Source organism: Prionailurus viverrinus, chromosome F1, assembly GCF_022837055.1.
Source record: "Prionailurus viverrinus isolate Anna chromosome F1, UM_Priviv_1.0, whole genome shotgun sequence".
In the NCBI taxonomy this organism is placed as follows: Eukaryota; Metazoa; Chordata; class Mammalia; order Carnivora; family Felidae; genus Prionailurus; species Prionailurus viverrinus.
Genome location: NC_062577.1, coordinates 9,808,733 through 9,830,786, shown reverse-complemented (window position 1 = coordinate 9,830,786; position 22,054 = coordinate 9,808,733). Strand labels below are relative to the sequence as shown.

The 22,054-nt window shown below is 46.5% G+C and overlaps 1 protein-coding gene across 1 annotated transcript; it reads left to right on the top strand.

The window, feature by feature from the left end:
- The first annotated feature begins 10,078 nt into the window (after positions 1-10,078).
- On the top strand, positions 10,079-19,648 carry SELE (selectin E). Its single transcript, XM_047840671.1, has 13 exons — positions 10,079-10,157; positions 10,472-10,555; positions 11,145-11,531; positions 11,880-11,987; positions 12,411-12,596; positions 13,548-13,733; positions 14,387-14,575; positions 14,696-14,884; positions 15,095-15,271; positions 15,758-15,868; positions 16,851-16,872; positions 16,978-17,050; positions 17,947-19,648. The coding sequence occupies exons 2-12, from the start codon at positions 10,498-10,500 to the stop codon at positions 17,033-17,035; spliced, it is 1,671 nt and encodes a 556-aa protein (XP_047696627.1). The 5' UTR covers positions 10,079-10,157; positions 10,472-10,497; the 3' UTR covers positions 17,036-17,050; positions 17,947-19,648.
- The last annotated feature ends 2,406 nt before the right edge of the window (positions 19,649-22,054 follow it).

Here is a 22,054-nt window from a genome sequence, read left to right as displayed (position 1 = left end):
ACGAAAGGAACCTCTGACCTTCAAAGGTCGAGGAAGCCAACATCCAGAGAGCAAAAAAATTCTACTTTGAAAGCCAGCCGCGAATCTTCCTCCGCAGTCCTCATGCTGCACGATGCCTGCATGCTCCTCGTTGCCGGATTTATCTTGTCATCACCCCAGATGCTCTGCGCCCCATAAACATCCACTTGGCCTCAACTTGCCAAACAGTGAACGGGATGCGGCTGGCTACCTGGACTCCTACATCACACGTAGGTGGCCCTTGTCTGTGGACACAGAGGCTGCGCTGGGGTGGCTGACTCGGTGGGGGAGGGGTCCAGACCAGGACTCTTCCTCCTCGACGTCCTCATCATAAAAGAGATTGGTTTCCTCTGTTTGTGCTAGCACTGTCCAGCTTTGATATGAAGGTTATAACTTCCCAGAATTAGTTGGGAAGGTTCCAGATATTCTAGTAGAATTTGAAGATATTTTAAAAATATTTTTAAAGTTTGTTTCTTTATTTTTGAGAGAGAGAGAGAGAGCACAAACAGCAGAGGGCAGAGAGAGAGAGGGAGACGGAGCCTGAGCGGGGCGAGGGGCAGAGAGAGAGGGAGACACAGAATCCGAAGCAGGCTCCAGGCTCTGAGCTGTGAGCACAGAGCCCCAATGCGGGGCTCGAACCCAAGAACCGTGAGATCATGACCTGAGCCGAAGTGGGGAGCTTAACCAACTGAAACACCCAGGCGCCCCATAGTAGAATTTTAAGATATTTTTAAAAGGGTTTGCAAATGCTACGGGTCAGAACATTTCCTTATTGAGAAAAATCTTCTACTGCTTTCAAATATAAAAACACATAATATTTGAGCCTCATTATTTTCAGCGTGACGCATCCCCCGTAATAACTGTTCCCTGCTCTTCTGTGATCTGACTACAGGCAGGCGCTCAGCATGAACAGGGATGTGGAAAAGCCTCCTCAAACTTCTCACTTAGCTTCTCCAAGTTGGCACTTAGGTTGGTACTAGGAGATATTGAGGCGGGTAGCTTTTTCCCATATGGTTTTCTGTCTTTACACCGCACAAAATTAAAGTAGAAAGAACACTTCCTCCCTGGGACACCCACTGTTGTGAAATGCACGATTAGGACACAAGAGCAAACGTTTTACAGTTCGCGTGAATTCGTTCATTTATTAATTCAACGCATATCTGTGACCATTTACTAAAAGCCGGGCTGAGTTGGGGGCTTGGGATGCAACAGAAAGTACAATGCTGTATGAGAAGTCATCATTACGAGGTCCAGAATGACCCCCATTTTTCAGTAAAAATTTGACACCAGCAACTAATGGACAGGAAATAAAACGGGATGATGGCAAACATCAACCTATTGGCAAAGGACCCCACGTAATAAATCAGTCCTTCCATACCTCTCTTTTTTAGGACCATGAAGTTCCAATTTATCATTGGCCAACAGTGTTTCACATATACAACACACATGCCAAAACGTAAGCAGCCAGTTTATATCAAAAACAAAAGAAGAAGAAGAAGAAGAAGAAGAGGAAGAAGAGGAAGACGAGGAAGAAGAGGAAGAGGAAGAAGAAGAGGAAGAAGAAGAAGAAGAAGAAGAAGAAGAAGAAGAAGAAGAAGAAGAAGAGGAAAACTTTCTCTTTGGCCCCGTTAACCACTTTATACCAACCAACTACTGATAGTACCACTAGGTATAAACACACAAAAAAGTTCCCGGAATACTCGGAACAGGATTTGTTGCTGTCGCCTTTTTTTTTTTTTTTTTACAAGTTTTATTTTTCTACTTCAAGATTACAGCAAACGTGGTCACACCATAGGTAGAGTCGGAAGTAGGACAGAAAACACGCTGAAGGCCGGTTAGATCATCCCAGATCCTTAAAAATGGCTGACCCCTCACAACAGGTACAAAACTATAAAAAAAAACCTATAAGACTTCAAATTGCCAACCATTTCCCTTTTTAAAGCACCTTCTAGAGAAAAATCAGGGCCCTGGGAATATTGGTTCTTCTGTCCTCCCCTGGTGCCCACGTTCGGATCCTGACATGGGCATCCACGCGGAAGGGGTCATGGCAGCTTTCCCGTCATTTATTTATTTACTTATTTTTCATTTATTTTTAGTTTAACTTCCCCTTTTTGCAGACTAGTCCTCCTCCTCGGTCTTCTGCTTCATGGTATCAAGCATCATCATCCTCAGCACCCTTAGTGCCCGCTTGCCCATAACTACCTCTCATTTCTCATCTTCCTCTCCTTCCCCTTCCTCTCTATGCCCTTCCTCTCCATCGCCTTCCTCCTCCATCACCTACCTCCTCCCCTTTCTTCCTCTCTATCCCCTTCCTCTCTATCGCCTTCCTCCTCTTCTTCCTCTCCATCTACGTTCTGCCCCTACTTTCTTCATTAGCGCTCCCACCAGCAGGCGCATCTCCTCATTCCACCGCCTCCTCCGCAACTTGCTACTTCCCCTTTAGATCCTTGGTGGTGATCTCGGACCTAGCATCCACTGCCACATCTGACATAGCAGGGCTCCCCAGTGATCCCGTGCAGCAGGGTTTTTAAAACAGCAATCATCGGGGTGATTACAGCAGAGGCAGAGTGGTAGCCAAGAACATACATGTAGAAGTTGGATAGGCCTGGTTTGGGTCTTAGTTCTACCGCTCACAGGCTATGAGATCTTAGGCAAGTTATCTATCATCTATCTATCTATCTATCTATCTATCTATCTATCTATCCATCTATCCATCCATCTATCCATCCATCTATCCATCCATCTATCCATCTATCCATCCATCTATCCATCTATCCATCCATCTATCCATCCATCTATCCATCTATCTAATTACTATGTAGTTAACATACAGGGTTATCTTAGTTTCAAATGTATAAGATAGTGATTCAACATTTCCATACATCACCCAGTGCTTATCATAACAAGTGTACTTCTTCATCCCCATCACCTATTTCCCCCATCCCCTCACCCACCTCCCCTCTGCTAACCATCAGTTTATTCTCTATAGTTAAGGGTCTGTTTCTTGGTTTCTTGCTCTTTTTTCCCTTTGCTCCTTTCAGTTCTTAAATTCCACATTTGAGTGGATCATATGGTATTTGTCTTTCTCTGACTGACTTATTTTGCTTAGCATTATACGCTCTAGCTTCATCCGTGTCCTTGCAAATGGTAAGATGTCATTCTTCTTTATGACTGAATAATATTCCATTGTATATATGTGCCACTTCTTTATCCATTCAACTACTGATGGACGCTTGGGCTGCTTCTATAATTCGGCTATTGTAAATAATGCTGCTATAAATATTGGGGTGCATGTATCCCTTTGAATTAGTGTTTTTACATTTTTTGGGTAAATACCCAGTAGTGTGATTATTGGATGTAGGGTAGTTCTATTTTTGACTTTTTGAGGAATCTCCATACTGTTTTTCAGAGTGGCTGCACCAGTTTGCATTCCCACCAACAGTACAAAGGCTTTCCTTTTCCTCCACATCCTTGCCAACACTTATTGTTTCTTGTGTTTTTGATTTTACCCATTCCGACAGGTGTGAGGTGATATCTCATTGTGGTTTTGATTTGCATTTCCCTGATGGTGAGTGAAGTTGAGCATCTTTCCGTGTGTCTGTTGGCCATCTGGATATCTTCTTTGGAGAAATGTCTGTTCATTTCTTCTACCCATTTTTAAAATGGATTATTTGGTTTTGTGGTGTTGAGTTGTGTAAGTTCTTTGTAAATTTTGGATACTAACCCTTTATCACATATGTCACTTGCAAATATCTTCTCCCATTCAGCAGACTGCCTTTTCATTTCATTGATTATTTCCTTCACTGTGCAGAAGATTTTATTTTGGTGAAGTCCCAACAGTTTATTTTTGCTTTTATTTCCCTTGTTTGGGCAAGTTATTTAAACCGTCTAAGCCTTAACGTCCTCAGCTGTAAAACAGGGACAGTACTACCTAATTCCTGATGTTATGATGATCACATGACATGGTATATTTAAAGTTCTTAGTGCTGCCTCTGGTGTGAAGTGACCAAGTAACAGGGTTACTGGGTGCATGATCATAATTTTTATTCAAGTAGTAGGGCGGACAAAATGAAGTGTCTGTGGACGGGACATCAGTTCGCAGAGTGAAGAAGTGAGTGTGATATAAGAACTCCTGGGGTTGCGTGATTCAGGAAAGATGACTTCCAAGGGCACATGGTGGGGGACACAACAGGATCTGCTGTACTTTGTATCTTTAATTCCTACTTAAAGGTCTGGACCATCCATGGATTCAGGGGATTAGTCCAACTTCTAAGCAGAGGAGATGTAATAAGCACCAAACCAGACAGCATCACCACAGAATTAACTTCAGCCCACCGGTGCTAATTTAGGCTAGCCATTCACCTACTTCCCAGGTTGCATCTCTGTGATTTAGTCCCTACTGTGGTAGGTAGAATGCTGAAGGTGTCCTCATCCCCCGATTACTGTCCCCTCGCTATCCAATCAAACACTAACCGAGGTACTGCTGGGAAAGGTTTTTGCAGATGGGATTGAGGTTATGAACAAACAGAACCTAAACTAGGGAAATTATCCCGGATTATCTGCTCTGCAGAAGCAGAAACAGCAGAGAGAGGCAGCAGAGTGGTGGCCAGAAGAGCAATGAGGCAGAAGAAGAAGTCAGAGGGATTTGAAGCGATGGGCTCAGCCACCGCTGGGTTTGGAAGGTGAAGGGGTCATGAGCCCAGGGATGCAGGTGGTCCTTAGAAGCTGAGGAGGACTCCTGACTGACAGCCGGCAAGGAAACAGAGACCTCTGTCCTACAACCCCCCCAAAACTGGATTCTGTCAACCGTCTGAATGACCATGGAAATAGATTCTTCCCAAGATTTCCCAAGATGAGCCCAACTGGCTTACATTTTGATTTTGACAATGTGAAACCCAGAGCAGAGAAACCATCAACCATACTTGTGACCTACAGAAACGATGCAAAATAAATTTGTAGTCACTTGTTACAGCAGTGATAGGAAACGAACACACCCATCTTGTCCGAACGCAGCATACAGAAGATCACGTCATTTCCACCTGCAAGCACCTGCCACTCTTTGTGGGAGACTTTGTGTGGCCTCAGGAATCCACTTGGAAGTGCAGGGGAATTAACCCCGTCCTCCCGAGATCAGCCCTCAGCCAATGACAAAGTGGAATTGGTGGGTCCACCCCAGCTCCATCACCCCTCCTTAGCGCTATTCTTAGGTATGTCCCAGAGTTCCCTGGTGGGGTGAGGCCTTGTTCACACAGTGATAACCTGCTCATTAGCCCACCCTGCGCTAGGCTCCTTCCTTTCCCTGTCTTACTTCCTCACTCACACCTACTATGCTTCCTGGGATCACCTCCCAAATAAATGACTTTCACCCACATCCTTGTCTTAGGGTCTACCTTGAAAGGAACCCAACCTAAGACACTGAACTCACAGGGCCAGCTAAGGGTATAGGAAGCGAAAAAGGTTGCTTTAACGTATTTTTCACATGAGAACTAAAGTAGATTTCTCCGCTGGGGTTGCAGTCTGAGCAGGCAAGGAATGAGCACAAAAGACTTGGTCTTTAGAGTAACACAGACATGGATTTGAATCCCTGCTGACCATTTAGTAACTGAGAAAAAACACAGGCATGTTGTCTAACCCCTCTGGGTCTGTGTTTCATCCTCTGTAAAATGAACTTGATAATGCCTGCCTTTTATCTTGTGAACTCTGTGTGGAGTAAAGCACCTGGTACACAGTCGGCACTTTATATGTGGCATCGTTATTAATTATTAGCTAAGAATAATGAGCATTCGGATGTCAATTTAAGTTTGGATTCAGATTTTAAATTTAAGTTAAATAAATATAGAAAGACTTAAATCTGAGGTTTACATTTAATTAAACTGAAATTATAACATTACGTGATACTATAGCCAGCAGGGGCGGTCGCCAAACACCTTTGGTTCTCAGATGGGAAACCCGAGGCTTAAAGAGACAAAGAGCTTGCTTCAAGTCACAGAGCTAACTAGCATCGAACAGCAATCTCTTGCCAGTCAAAAAGTGACCCGACCCCAACTTTTCTGATATGAAACACCGAGTGCCAAGCTAAGAATAGTCCTTTAGGAAACCTCTGTGTCACAAAACAAGCAGCATGGTGGCCAAGGAAAACAAGCAAGGGGACTTTTCTAAACTCCAGGGGCATTTTCCTCGGTCTCTTAACCAGCGTCGGCAAACAGTCTGGCTACACTCAGGAAAAGCTCTGTCAATTCACCAGGCTGCCTACACTTGTTCCTTTCCGCTTTGGAAATTCACCAGGGTTGGCTCATTTTGAAGATATTCCCATTAGTTCGTTCTTAGATCCCAAAACAGTAAGCGGAAACCTCAAGATAAGGCGTTGCCAAATAGGAAGCAAGGAAACACATTAAAATTGTAAGTCTCAGAATCGTGTAGGAAGTTCCAAGGGGGGAATCAGTAGAATTACAGGGTCCTTTGGAACAAGAGGAGGAGAATAAGTGAAGATCTACATACTCACGCTATTTCTTTAGCAGCGTTCTCTTTCCTTGGTGAAAGCCCACCGATTTTCCACGTATAAGAATTCCAAGCATTCACTCATCCCAGATATTCCTTGTTTTTGCCGAGCACTGTTACAAACGGGGCCTCTAGCCTTCCAGCAGAGAAGGTGTCTGAACTACAGTGACACTCCGGTCAAGATTCTGGTACTTAACAACTGAACACCAGCCATAAGACTTTCTTGATAGTCTCTCCTGAATTAGGTGGCCCTGGGCCATTATATCTCTAAGAGGGGTGGGGTTTGGGCGTCTGCATCAAAATCACCTGAGATGTTCATTGAAAGTGCAGGTTCCTGGGTCCCATCCAGACCCAATGAGTCGGTGTCTCTGAATGTTGGACCTGAAGGCGTGCATTTTCGACAAACTACGCGGTGAGCCTCCTTTCTATGAAAGAAGTCTCCGAGCCCCTCTCTCCTCCCAGGTGCGGGAGCTCAGGCGGAGAGAGAGCCCAGGGCTCCTGCCTGACCCAGCTGTTCCAAGAGAGCTACAAACTGCAATTGAGTGAACGTGCCCTCCCGGGGAACAAATTTGGAGGGAGCCTGACCAACTTTCCATCAAACAGGCTTATGTTTGGATCAAACAAGACATGCCATTTTGTGCCATGATCTTCTTAATTTCGTTTAGCCATTTTGGGTGTGCAAGAAACATCACATTTGAATTCTGTAAACAGAACTGTATCTATATTGGGATCTCTCCTCCCTGACTTAGACTCTATGGAAGCACACCAGGTGTTGGCAGAGTAGAACGTGGGAAGAGAAGTCGGCAAGGTTTTTAAAAAAAATCAGTGTTCAGCAATAGGGCTCAGCAGGGAGGGAACCAACCCAAAGTGCCAGGGAGGCCGCTGCCCTTGCCTGGCGGTTCCCTTCAGCAGCGAGGACCCAAAGCTAAAGCCACACCTTGAAAGTTGGTTTTGTCCCATGTGGTTCTGGCCGGTGCTGCCTTCTATTAGGCCCAATAGTCTCCTGCCCGTAGTTTTTATCTGTCCCCAGCTATTGATAGTGTACAGGATGGCTCTGAATAAAATTGGAACATTGGTCTCAGGAACCCCCAAATCATTTTTCTGGCTCTCTCTCTCGCTCCCTCAGGGATGCCTCTTTTCCATAAAAGTGAGAACGAGTCTGGGCACAGAAGGAAAAGTGGGTAAAGTCCTTGATGCCCATTAAAGGCTGGAGAGCAGAGGACAAGCAACTTCCAGGAAAAGGGATGAAGAAGCCAAGAAGTGTGGCGCCTCGCAGACGACAGAGCTGTGGTGGTGCAGCCTGGGGTGTACCCGTGTTTGCACTGCCTTCTTTCCCCTTCTCTCAGCCTCCCCAGTGTGGAGGCTGTAAAGGAGCCAGAGTTGGAACCGAGAAGTCTCTGGACAGCAACCAGCATCTTCAGAGCCTGGGAGACTCGATGGGGCCTAGAGGCACCTCTAATCAGCCTGTTGCTCAGAGAAATTAGGTTTATTTGTGTGTGTGTGTGGGGGGGGAGATAATACCCAACAACCCTGGCTACTCAACTCTCCCCCAATTCCTTCAACTCGTCTTCCATCTCCAGCAAGTGGGCGCCCTCATGAGATCCTGACAGTCGCCGTCACCCCCCTCCTGCCCCTCACTGTGCTGAGGTCTCTCCATGAGAGGGAGGCTGGGTCTGCTCACGGCCTCTGCAGCAACCCTCTGAGCCTGAGGAGAGCCTCTTAGCCCCCAGTACTCAGGTGCCCGGTTTGCTGGCCCAACCTCAGGAGCATATTCTGGGTGGATGCAAGATAACCATAAGGGTGAGCAGGTTTGGAATATCAGACCTCTGGGGATCAATTACCTTTACTGCCAAATTTATTCCACTTTTTATGTCTCTTATCCCCCCTTCTGCTATTGGGGCTCTCTCTCCGGAAGTTCTCTCGATGTAAATTAAGCCACAGAGAGAATTTGCTTTGAAATTGGGATCTTCTGGAAAGTGGGTGTAGAGGTCAACAAGTTTTCCTATGCAAATTCAAGTGATCCCCACTTACTGTCTCTAGCATTTAAATTAGACAAGATGCGGAGCTGGGGGCATTCCGTCACCCCCAGAGAAATGTCAGTATGGAAAGCAGAATAGGGGCGCCTGGGTGGCGCAGTCGGTTAAGCGTCCGACTTCAGCCAGGTCACGATCTCGCGGTCCGTGAGTTCGAGCCCCGCGTCGGGCTCTGGGCTGATGGCTCAGAGCCTGGAGCCTGTTTCCGATTCTGTGTCTCCCTCTCTCTCTGCCCCTCCCCCGTTCATGCTCTGTCTCTCTCTGTCCCAAAAATAAATAAACGTTGGAAAGCAGAATAAATGATATCATTTATGTCTCCTTCATTTGCATTTGGACACAGGATTCTTTAAACGGTGCTATAATTCCTGTCAAAGTAATAGAGGGCCATTGCAAAAATTGTTGAAAATAGTCATGAAGAATATCAAACTTCCTCCCAATCTTGCCATCCAGAGATAGTCACTGTTAACATTTTGGTACAGTTTTGTTATTTTTGGCACATTCATAGCTTAAAAGTTTTAAGCAAAATTTGAGTCAATTAAATACGAGTACATATAGCTTTCATCTTCTTTTTTTTTTTTTTCACTGAACAAATCATGAATAAATGTTTTCCAGACATGGACATCGAAATCTGTTTCCCATTCATCTTATTTTTAAGAAACAAAGCATGTCAAACATTTATTTCTAGTAATTTAGCTATACTAGCTAATTTACTAGGAGATATTATTTCTAGTAATTTAGCTATAACTATGCACAGAATTAGGTTAACAGATACCTTGTGACAGGTACCTCCGTGAGACAGGTACCTTAAAATGAGTTGAATTGGTAAGTGAGAGAGAGAGAGAGAAAAAACATTGGTGGCCCACTACTGACAGCCACACGTGAGACAATTAAGAATAGTGGTCCACAGATCATAAAACTAAGTCTGAGTTTGCCTGCGTTCGTGAAATCCTGGTTACTACCACAATTACACGAGAGATGCTGCTGATTAGCAAAGGTTTTAAACTTTTTAAAGACATCAGTTTATGTTACTAGAATTAATTCCCCCCCATTTGTGCCATATTAATAGGATTCACGTAAAATAAAAAAGCAGGAGGGGCGTCTGGGTGGCTCAGTCGGTTATGCCTCCGAGTTGGCTCAGGTCACGATCTCACGGTTCACGGGTTCGAGCCCCGCGTCGGGCTTTGTGCTGACGGCTCAGAGCCCGGAGCCTGCTTCGGATTCTGTGTCTCCCTCTCTCTCTGGCCCTCCCCCGCTCATGCTTCCTCTCCCTCTCTCAAAAATAAATACACGTTAAAAAAAATGTTTTAAAAATGGTATGAACAGAGGTGAATTAGCTTGGAGGCCCAGGGTTTCTGACATCACTGTAATTTTTTGGCGTTATGGACATTCCCGGGAAACTTTTTGGATGCTACTGGGGAATTCCTGTCTCCTGGGTTTGGATACATCCTCCTATTACTCACAGGAAGCCAGCGCCCCTATAAAGGGGCTGCCGCAGGAGCAGCGCTCTGCTGTTCTTGGCTGACTTCACCCAGAACTGCCAAGTGGCACAAGACAGAAGCAGCCAGCGACACGAGGAGTCAGACGCGGACGCCACCGCCTCACAAAACAGTAAGTGCAGCGTAAGGCCATGAAACAAGATTATCCATATGAACAGATAGGCAGACAGCCTTTGGATAAACGGCCTGGGCAGGTTCTTGTTGTATTCAGACTTCGTTAAAATCTGGCTTTTCTCTTGCACCTAAACGATGAAAATCTTAACTTGCGTAGGCATTCATTCCCATCGACTTCTTTGAAACAAAGATGGGAGCGCTGTTATCTTTTACCTAAAATCTGCTGCTGCTGAAAACATCATTGTAGAATGAGTTCAGTGACTGGCTACCTAAAATTTCTTTCTGTAATGAATGTTGTACTTTTTCCCCCAGCAAGGCATTTCAAGACTCATCTTTTGATGACAAGAACCCTGGAAGTCATGACTGCTTCACGACTTCTCCCTGCTCTCACTCTTGGTAAGTCAATGTCATTCGTTAGACCAAGGTTTCTCATCCTTGACATTATGGGCAGTCTGGACAGGACAATTTCTCCCCGTGGCGGGGGGGGGGGGGTGCTGTGCATTGTAGGGTGTTTTGCAGCATCTCGGTCTCTCCGCCCAGGGTGTTCTGCCCCGGGCTAAGGGCAATTTACTTTACCCCTTAGTGCCTCCCAATGTGTCAAGTGCTGATCATAAATGGCCTGCTTCCCAGAGGCATTGTGAGGCTCCAGCAGCATGGAGAGGACCTCGGACAGTGCTTGGTGGCGCATATTCAGTACTCAAGAAAGCTCAGTTATTCTGATTATTATTCTACTGTAGTGGATATACTGGTAGATGGTGGTGGACAAGTGCAGGGAGAGCATCAAGCGGGGGGCTCAGTCCCCAAAAATATGCGCAGTGAATGGCAGATTCTCCATCTCTCCCCTTTCTTACTTTGGAAAAGAGGAAAAAAATTTGAGTCATCCCCAAGGCTACCGCATGATGAAAATAAGAGTGCAAAGCCCAGTTAAAAGAGTCAAACCACAGCAGGACTAAACGTCCCATGCCTTTCACGCTTTCCTCTTTAGTGCTTCTCCTGCTTAAAGGGAGCGGAGCCTGGTCTTACAACGCCTCCACAGAAATCATGACTTTCGACGAAGCTAGTGCGTATTGCCAGCAACGGTACACGCATCTGGTCGCGATTCAAAACCAGGAAGAGATTCAGTACCTGAACTCCATCTTGAGCTACTCGCCAACTTACTACTGGATCGGAATCAGAAAGGTCAACAATACGTGGACCTGGATAGGGACCCAGAAGCCTCTGACCGAAGAAGCCCAGAACTGGGCTCCTGGTGAACCGAACAATAAGCAAAGCAATGAGGACTGTGTGGAGATCTACATCAAGAGAGACAAGGACGCGGGCAAGTGGAATGACGAGAGATGTAGCAAAAAGAAGCTTGCCTTGTGTTACACAGGTACGGGGCTCGGGGCAGCCCTGGGAGGCAGTTTCAGGGTGGGGGGCGTCTTGACAAGGTGCGGACAGTGTGCAAGAATTGGTCTCCGCTATGGTAATTTTACGTTCTAAACTACAGGGCTTTAAAACATCGTTTGGGAGATTACTTCTTTGACATTAGCAATCAAGGTCCAACCTCATTGAGCTTAAAGCTCGGCTTTGGCATTGGGTGAAGCACTTCAGTTAAGATCTCTGGCAGTCCACGTCCCTGGCGACGTCGCCAATGATCTCTGTGGCACACTCATGATGCGAAGGAACGCATTCTAAGCACAGTAATGATCTTCCTCCCCACGGATTGTGTTTCCTGCAGCTGCCTGTACCCCCACATCCTGCAGTGGCCACGGCGAGTGTGTGGAGACCGTCAACAACTACACGTGCGAGTGCTACCCCGGCTTCAAGGGACTCAGGTGCGAGCAAGGTAAGCGTCGTGTCGCCTTTGCCTTCACTTGAGTTGGTAGCGCCATCCCGCGTCCCAGCTGGCTCTGGCGTCGGGTCTGCCTGTCTTCCCTTCCCTGGGCCACGTGGTGCCCGGTGGCAGTCACGAGCCGAGGTCGTGAAGTCAGAGTCAGACCCCACCCCCAACCAGCTTCAAAGCCCAGATTTACCACTCTGACTTAGGGCACCTGGACCAGGTAGTTAAACCACCCCCCCCCCCCCGAGTCCCAGCTGTGTCATTGCAAAAAGGAGGCTAATGATGGTATCAGCTTCAATGGTGAGGCTGATCGGAATGAATGCATAGTGCCTGGCACATAGGAAGCGTAAACAGTAGTTACACCTTCCAGGGTTTTCTCACTTCATGCAAGATGACAGAGAGCAACACTGATGTGGTTTCTCCTTTCAGCGGTGACCTGTCAAGCACGGGAAGCCCCCGAGCACGGAAGCCTGGTTTGCACCCACCCTCTGGGGACCTTCAGCTACAATTCTTTTTGCTCTGTCAGCTGCGAAAAGGGCTACCTCCCAAGCAGCACAGAGGCCACGCGGTGCACGTCCACCGGAGAATGGAGCGCCCCCGTTCCTGCCTGCAATGGTAAATCTCTCTCCGAATGCCCAGAACATTCTCAAACTCACCCTTCATTGCCTTGTTTTGTTTCGTTTTGTTTTGGATCCAACGTCACAACGTTTCCAAGACTCCAGGGAAAGTTCTTTCGGTTGTTTTTAGTAGGACTTCCCTTAGCCAATATGTATGGCCAATAGGGTGCCTGCTTGGTTTGAGAGAGGTTTATATCCCATGTTTGCAGTGGATGCTTCTCCGGCTCTGGTGACTTGTAAGCGAGTGCCCATAACAGCAGAACCCACTTGAGAAATCGTAATGACTTATCTTCTCCTGCTTAATCTCTCTCATGCAGTGGGGGTGGATTTAAGACCATGGTAGTCAAGCAGCCCCCATATCTATTTTTCTCTTCAGTCTTTTTAATCTTTTAAGAGAGACAGAGAGAGAGGGAGGGAGAGAATCTCAAGAAGTCTCCGTGCCCGGCACAGAGTCCAATGGAGGGCTCAATCTCAGGCCCCCGGATCATGACCTGAGCTGAAACCAAGAGCCGGAGGCTTGACTAAGCCACCCAGGCGCCCCTCTCTCTCAGTCTTATCTTTCTAGGCCAGAGACGGAAGCTTTTGGCTTCCAGGTCCCGCTGGGCTGACATAAATGAATGTCCTGTGTATGTCAGGACATAACAGGACATAAATCATGATCTAGAATCTGGGTTTTTTTCTTCGTTTTCGCCTTACATAACATAGATCAGAGACATCGTAAAGTAGACCAGAAACCACTCAGCATAGTCAGAGTATAAATCAATCAGAGAAGATGAAAGTGTTAATAAAAAAGCATAAAAGTTTTACTGTGTGCGCGCATGTCCCCAAGACTTATCTTAGGACTTTGGGATCTACCGTTTGAAGGCTGCTTCCTCGCCCTGTTATAAACTCCAATTCAATAGGCAGCGAACATATCTGTAAATTTCATGGTGCTCTTTCAAATCCCCAGTGGTCGAGTGCGATGCTCTGACAAATCCTGCCAACGGAGTCATGGACTGTTCCCAAAGCTCTGGAAACTTCCCATGGAACACGACTTGTGCCTTTGAGTGTGAAGCAGGATTTGAACTAATGGGATCCCAGCGCCTCCAGTGCACCTCATCCGGGAAATGGGACGACGAGAAGCCAACGTGTAAAGGTAGAGTCGCTCCACATCAAGATTGACCATAAACATTCTTTTTCTCAACCTGTACTTGAAATTGCCCATAACTGGCAGGGATGAGAATGTGTCGAGGATGGCGTCATACGTAGAGGCACACTTAGTACCCGGATAAGCACGAAAACTTAATTCACTTTAAAGCAAGAGCAACAATGTGGAAAGCAAGCAGTTTTCGCTGTCGGGTACTGGTATTCTTGTAGCCAGATACAGCACAGAATGACTTCCAGTGGCACGAAGCCACAAGACCCGAATCAAGCTGCAAAGCAGACACATTTCATGCGCTACCTTCTTACCTTCTTTGCATTTTGGCATCATCTGTAAGCATCCAGGACCCATCAGTTGCTTTCTGACTACATAACCTTTTCGTCCTGACGGTAACTCCTTCGAGTGTCAGAGCAGTGCTCAGGAACCACTGGTTCCGTGAAAGGCCTCCCTTTACTGAACGCCATTGCCCGTGAAGGGACTGGCGTTCGCAGAAAACACAGGCATCTTCCCAGTTGTCCAGGGAGTCACGAAGAGCCTTGAGACCTCTGAGTGTTGCTTCGTCTATGATGAACCGGGTTCATTCATCAAACGCCAAGGGCCCTCCAGTTCCTCCGCAATGTTTTCTGACCATGATTTTGGTGTCTCAGCTTTTCAGTGCAAAGCCTTGTCCCGCCCAGAGAGCGGCTACGTGAGTTGTCTTCCTGCTGCTTCTGGAAGTTTCCAAAAGGGGTCCAGCTGTGAGTTCTTCTGCGAACAGGGATTTGTCTTGAAGGGATCCAAAAAGCTCCAGTGTGGCCCTACAGGCGAATGGGACAGTGAGGAGCCCACGTGTGAAGGTACAGTTTTTGTCTTTATTTTAACACAAAAACCATGGGAGGGCTGGAGACGCGACTACGTGTGAAACCTGCCGCTGCCCGATACAAATTTCTAATAATGTGCTCGCTCGTGTGTTCCAGCTGTGAAGTGTGATGCCGTCCGGCAGCCCCAGCGTGGCTCTGTGACATGTACCCATTCCCCCGCTGGAGAGTTCACCTACAAGTCCTCCTGTGCCTTCAGCTGTGAGGAAGGCTTCAAATTGCGTGGGTCAGCTCAAGTCGAGTGCACATCTCAGGGCCAGTGGACGCAGGAAGTCCCCTCCTGCCAAGGTAGGACTGAATTTGGACCTTAAGGGGCCTAGGTCAAAAACTTCCCATGTATCTGAACCTCGAGTGCCCCGCGGGCCTTGATCCTAACTTGCTACGAGCTGAAAACTAAGTAGTGCGTCTAAGTTACGCCTGCTGATGGCTTTTCAATCAGGGTTAGACGTTTTCCAGTAGATCTTTATTAACCGCCGCGCGTGTGCCTGTCGTTTGCAGCCGTACGATGTTCGGGACTGGCAGCGTTGGGAAAAATGAACGTGAGCTGTGACGGGGAGCCAGCGTTTGGCGCTGTGTGTGCGTTCGCGTGTCCCGAGGGGTGGACCCTCAACGGCTCCGCAGCTCTGACGTGCGATGCCACGGGACACTGGTCCGGGACGCCGCCTACCTGCGAAGGTGAAGCGTTGATTGCTGGTGGTTGCCTGGGGGGACTAGACGGAAGGAGGGGAAAGCAAGGAACCACTCTTTACGTTCAGGCCAGGGGGGGGTTGCCAAGGTGAAAAAGCTGGTACGAGCTGCGACGAGGGCGGAAAGGGGAGCCAGAGGTGAAAGACCGGGGGGGGGGAGGGCGGAAAGGGGAGCCAGAGGTGAAAGACCGGGGGGGGGGGGGGGGGGGGGGGGGGGGGAAGGAGAGCAAGGGAGGGAGAAGAGAGCGCGGTAGGGACCCAGGCGCAGTGGGTTCTGTTCTTCAAGCCTGGCAGGTGAGGGCGCTCCTGGCCGTGGCCGCAGACAGGCCCGCGCAGGTGGCTTGGGCCGATCTCCGAGGCCTGTAGTGCCCTGTCTCTCCCTCATGCATTGAAGTAGACGGCTTATCCAGGTGCCAAGAAAGACTTTACGTTCGGTTCCTTCTCGTGAAAGTTCTTCCCTCCTCTGTCTCCCCAGCTCCCACTGAGTCCAGCATTCCCTTGGCTGTTGGACTCACCGCTGCTGGGACCTCCCTCATGACGGTAGCATCGTTTGTCCTCTGGCTTCTGAAACGCCTGCGGAGGAGAGGTAAGGGAGCTGGGGGACGTCCTCCGAAAATGTTTTTGAAAAATGTATTTTTTTTTCCTCATCGGTGAGTCGTGTTCTCTCTTGCACGTTTCTAACATTTTCTTTAATGTTTATTTATTTATTTTGAGAGAAAGAGAGCACAAGCGGGGGGGGGGGGATGCAGAGAGAGAGGGGAGAGGGAGAGAGAATCCCGAGCATGGAGCCTGATGTAGGGCTCGGACTCGCAAACTGTGAGGTCATGACCCGAGCTGAAATCAAGAGTCAGACGTTCAACCGATCGAGCCACGCCGGTGTCCCCTCTCTTGAACATCTCGGCGGTAACTAGACTCTAGTTACGAAACACTAAGAAACTGCAGTATAATTGAGCAGTGGTCCTAGGGAAAGAGTTTACAGTACGGCTTGAAGTGGGGAGGGGTTTTAGGAAACAAAAATGTTAGTTGTGTTCACAGCAGACAACTCCAGGGGGTGCCATTCACATGGAATTCTGTGGTTCCCCTCGGAGTGGGTGCAGTGAGCCTGCCATGATGGGTGCTCCCGGGAAGTGGCTAAAACGGCTCCGAAACATTTATTTGGAATACAGGCTTCAAGGTGGGAAATCTCCTAGGGAATATGCCAATGCGTGTAGCCACACTCACAGTTTGGCTCTACAGAATATTTGACATTTTTTAAAATTAAGTTCTGACATTTATAAAATAGGAACTTTCACATAAAATCTAGATTTGGGACTTGTCATGACAAACGGGCAGATGAACTTGGCAAGCGAGCGGGTAGCTATTGGCCAGCATTAGAAAGCTGCTGGGCCCCTAGGATGAGTGTGCATTTCACGCCCGCTGCCCCCAAGCTGTGTTTGCACTCTGATTATTACAGGGGCCCTGAAGGCATTGGGTTTGCAATCCCTGGAGGATAGAGTCATATTGTTTCTGAATTTAATACGGCCCTGAGAGTCTTTTAGTCCAACTTAATGGTTTTCTTTTTCTTGCAGCCAAGAAATTTGTTCCTGCCAGGTAAGTTGCATTCTTGTCCAAAGCATGCCTTTGAACATCCTACACATTTTTCCCTGTTCATGTCGGAAAACGGTGCTTTACTTAGTGTTTTTACGCACTCCACAGCAGCTGCCAAAGCCTCCAATCAGATGGATCCTACCAGATGCCTTCTGAGTCCCTTTAAGTCCAAAGGCATCAGGTAAGACTTGAAAACCACGTATGATTTTGAGAGAGCATATCCTCCAAATCTGCCAGTTTCTGGGGGGAAAATCACCACCTTCACGGTGTTGGATGGAAAACTGTTTCATTTCTTTGTAGAAGGACAGGAACAAGGATCTGGGCTTTATTGAGTCATTTCACTTGTGAAAGTTATTAATAAAAATGATGACGGCTAACCTTTGTGTGGCAGTTAGTATCTTCCAGAAACTGTTCTGAGTTGGGAATTCTAGGAGATAGAGACTTGTTGCTGTATTTCCTGTTCTACAGATGAAGAACACGAGAGACAGACAAGTTAAATAACTTGCCTAAAATCTCAAAGCTAGTGAGTGACATAGCCAGAATTCAAACCTAGGCAGTCTGGTTCCAGAATCCGTGCTCTGCTTTGTGAGAATTGTGAAGGGTCAAGTCCCCCTCACCTCCCCCCCCTCCCCCCGAATAGATTTTGTTAATTAATAGTCTTTATTTTTTAAGGCAGTTTTAGGTTTACAAAAAAAAATGAGCAGAAACTGGACTCCCAACATACTCCCTCACCCTCCAATTTCCTTTGTTACCAACATCCTGTATTAGTGTGGCATTTTGTTACAATTGATGGGCCAATATTGATACGTTATCATTAGCTAAAGTTCACCCTTTATATTAGTGTTCTCTCTTGGCTTTGTATATTTTACAGGTTTTGACAAGTGTGTAATGACTTATATCCGCCATTAGAGTATCATATAGAATAGTTTTGCTGCCCTCACTGAATAGGGCTTTGAGATTCATAGGTGGACTCCCCCGTGATAGTGAACACGGTGGTCCGTGGTAGACGGTGAATTTTGTTGTTGCTATGGATACAGAATATTAAGCGTCCTGATGGCATGCTCTCTCTGTTCGCAGGAACACAGTTTCCTCCAGGGAACTAGAGCAATACCCTGAAGATGGCAAGGACAGAGAGCACTCCTCTGGTCTCTGGCCCTCCTCACCTCCTACACCTGCTGCCTTTTAAGCTGGGAGCGAGGCACCCATGAGGACTTCACCCATCCAAACTCCAGTGAGCAAGGCCAGTCTGCCATCAGCGAGTCAGCCTTCTCTTCGCTGTTCTCTGTGTCTGGAAAGTACTGGCTGATGGAGGGAAAGCATATTCTCTTCCAGGCAAATGTGAAGGGACCCAGGCTCCACGATCTCAAGAATTCCTGTTCTATCTCTCCGCCCCGCTCACTGTGAGGTCTCAGTGGAGAACCACGGGATTTTGTGGCCTTGCTTCTTTCTTTTGCCCCTCACGGTGTCTCTGCTGATTACATGGTTGCTGTCATGGGGCTGAAATATTGTCAAGCGTTTAGGGGAAACCGCTTGGCCAAAGATATTCTATCACCAACGTGAAAAAAAATGACAATTTTGTAATGCCCCCAGGCGAGCGCATGGGGAAATCCTACTTAATGCTCTGTGCGAGGATGACTAAAGCACAGTCTTAATCACTTTTCTCCCTGTGGGATTCACTGCTTTTTAAAGTGCCGTAAGAGATTGTGCTCTCTTTATTTGCATTGACGACAGGACAATCTTCCCTAATTCTTAATTCAGTGTATGTGTTGTAGAGACTCTAAAATATGTACACATTAGGACTGCAACAGGGTAGAAGTGACTTATCCTAGATCTTTGTTCAGTCACAGTTTCTAATGTTCCATCTGTAGTAAATTTATTTCAAAAAAGGGCAAGTACTGTTCATAATGTTAACCAAGGTGAAGTTCTAAAATTTTGTTCCCGTTGCTTTTCAAAACAGTAGTATCAGCACAGTAGAATCTGAATGGCACGCACTTATACACTGTCAGCTCTTTTTCCAGAGGTAGGTGGTTTTCCATGATGAAAAGCTTCCACGGGGCCAAATGTTCTGATTTGCTAAAAGCAGAAATGCAGACAGACGAAGGTACAACTCTTTGAATGTCTCTGTTGACAAAAACATGTAGTCATACGGATGTGCTTTAGCATTTCTCCAAAGACGTTTGTCAGGGGTGACGTGTCCACATATAATTCTCATATATTACATTAGATTTTAAATCCATGATAGGAACTCACCTTGTAAAAGATTTGTCTGGTGGGTATTTTGAAGAGTGGAGACTTTTAATATTTATTCCTAATTGTGTTATTCTGTTTGTTAGAGTGTTCGTGAAGAGAGGAAAGTCAGTATGAATGAGCATATGTATTTATTTATCAGGGAGTTTAAAATTCCTCAGGGATCCCCACTGATCGTTGGCAGTGAGAAATTCTTGGCCAGTCCATTGCCCAAGCTTCTCGCTCCGTCTTGCAAGTTACGTGAGAATCAAAACTCTCCCACACGTACATTAACTTAGCATGTGTTGAAAATCAAAGTTTCTGACAAATGCGGGCTGCGTGTTGGTAAAGGCAAAGCCCTAAGTAACCAGGGAGGTATGCTAAGTGGTCAGAACGGTAGAGAATTTTAAGGGGCAAAAGAACTCTGGAAAATAAGGAGAGAGAAATAAACAACTACTGCCAGCAGACTACCTATAGAATGAATTATTATTTTCTCTGAAATTGTTCGAATGTTGTAAATATTATACTGTGATGTAAATAGCTGTGTGAAATGCAAATATGGTCCGTGTTTTAAACGGTTTTTAAAACGGGTTTTAAAAAGCATTTTAAATTATGATTCAAAATATTTTACAGGTTTTTAAAGTATGTATTTATTTAAGCTTATGTCTAACCTATTTTGTATGTGACGTGGCCAGCGCAAAGTTTGATAATAAACGTGTTTATGTTTAGTGCTGTGTGTAGGTTCTTTCTTAAAAATTCAATTTTATTTGGATAAATTCGCATGCCGTAACATTCACCCTTTTTCAGTGGATGGTCCGGTAGTTTTGGTACATTCATAAGAGGGTACAGACATCCTGCAAAGAGTTGTGGCTATAATCCAGGAGATTTTGTTCTTCTCCCTAATCTCCCAATGGTGCCAAATCCTATCAACACTTCTCTTAATAACCTGTAACCAGCCGTGTTCTATTCCCACGACAGCCTCGGAACAGACCCTTGTCACCATCCCTGGATTACACGATAAAAGTCCCCATGAACTCGTTGGTCTCCAGTCTCTGAATCGGCTGCTGGAGGGACTGTGGACCCAAGTCATTGACACAGCCCTCAAGTCATACAAATATCGTCTTTTCCTGTCTCCAGCCTCACTTTACACCATGCCTCTTTAGACATTGCATTCCATCCAGGATGGAGAGCTGTGTCTGCCCACTTTGGTGCCTTTGAACACACTGGGTTGTTTCACCTGGAGTTACCTACCACCATCAAGGACAACCTCCCCCCCCCCCCCCCCCCCCCCCCCCCCCCCCCCCGCCAAGCCACACACACTCCATTCTTTGCCTCCTGTCCTACTCAGGTTTCAGGTTCTCTGCTCACATGTCCCTTCGTGGCTCTTAGAGTAGCTCACCTCTTCGATGCTCTCACGCCCATATTTTTTCTGCCTTCCTTTAATTACAATTAAATAATCTGTGTAATTGTTGAATACATGTCTTTTCTACTAGATTCTAGGTTCCTTAAGGGTAGGAACACATTACCTTGTTCATTGCTGTGTTCCTAGAATGTAGCAGATTTCCGATACGCGGTAGATACTCAGCAAATATGTTTTGAACGAATGAATCAATCGGTGGATGAACAAATACAGATTTGGGCTCATGATAAGGAGCAGGACCCCCTTTTCTCAAAGGGAATGAGTTGTCTCAGAAGGCAAGGTTTAAAACCCTGTTAGGGAGACAGGATATGTTTGGCAACAGGATGGAACAGAATGGAAATGAAGAAGAAATAAAGGAACTAGTTAATGGCCTGAAGGTTCAGTGAGGTAGGATGAAGAAGTGTCGCAGTGAGATACTTGAGCACCAGATTTACAAGAATAGGTGGCCACAATTAAAGAGTGGGATGCTGGAGTACGTGATTGTAGAGTGACACCGTTTGGGGTGATGTCAAAGTTGAGGCTGTGTCCAGGGAAGAGGGTAGTTGAAGCTGAGTGGGGGAGGATGTTATTGGAGATCTAGGCCCCCCAGTCGTGGGTTACTGGTTGTTGTGTGAGACTGTGCATTCCTCTACCCACGATAAGCTCATGTTGGAAACTGCAGTGAACACAGCCTGGGTCGGTTGCAGGCATCTGTGATGGGAGTGTAGGCACAAGGGAAGGGCACTTCCTTTTATGGACCCTAGGGCTTCTGCTTTCAATGGCATCCAGTGAGTTTTCCTTCAGCCATCTCATGGTGGGCAAATAGTCCCCCAGCATTGGTTTCAAATCTCTCCAGGGTTTTGTGATGGCTTATAATGCTCGCCCACTCACTCTAGTTCTGCCCTTTGGGGAGCGCAGAATAACTGAAAGACTACTATTCTCCACCCCCTCCCCCGGCCACCCTTCCCACCCTTCAAGTGACTGCTAACATGTCCTGTGACCTTGCCTACCCCAAATCTCTTCAGATTGAAGGTGCACCATTTTTAAAATTGTTATTGAGGTGAAGTTTATATAACATAAAAGCAACCATTTTAAAGCGTACAATCTAGAGTGATATCTAGTGCGTTCCTAAAGTTGTGCAGTCACCACCTCTATCTTGTTAAAGATACTCTCATCAAAAGGAAATCTTGTACCCATTAAGCAGTCTGTCCCCATTACCCCCCTCCCCTCCCCGCCCCTGGCAACCACCGGTTTGCTTTCTGCCTCTATTGATTTACCTATTCTAGATATTTCATATGAATGAGATCACACAATATCTGGCCTTTTGTATCTGGCATCTTTCACCAAGCATAATGCATTCAAGGTACATCCTCATCATAACCTGTATCAGTACTTTGTTCCATTTTGTGACTGAATTACATCCCATAGTATAGATGAATGCGCATTCAATTTAAGCCAAACTTCTCACTGTATTCTCAAGAAAAAATGCTTTCAACAAACACAAAATCCATTCATAGGACTCAGAAGCATCCGTCTGAAAAATGTTTTGATAAACGCCAA

Coding starts and splice junctions, on each gene's coding strand:
- SELE (XM_047840671.1), top strand. CDS start 10,498: ATGACAAGAACCCTGGAAGTCATGACTGCTTCACGACTTCTCCCTGCT. Junction 11,988..12,410: donor GGGACTCAGGTGCGAGCAAG/GTAAGCGTCGTG, acceptor TTCTCCTTTCAG/CGGTGACCTGTCAAGCACGG. Junction 16,873..16,977: donor AAGAAATTTGTTCCTGCCAG/GTAAGTTGCATT, acceptor CGCACTCCACAG/CAGCTGCCAAAGCCTCCAAT.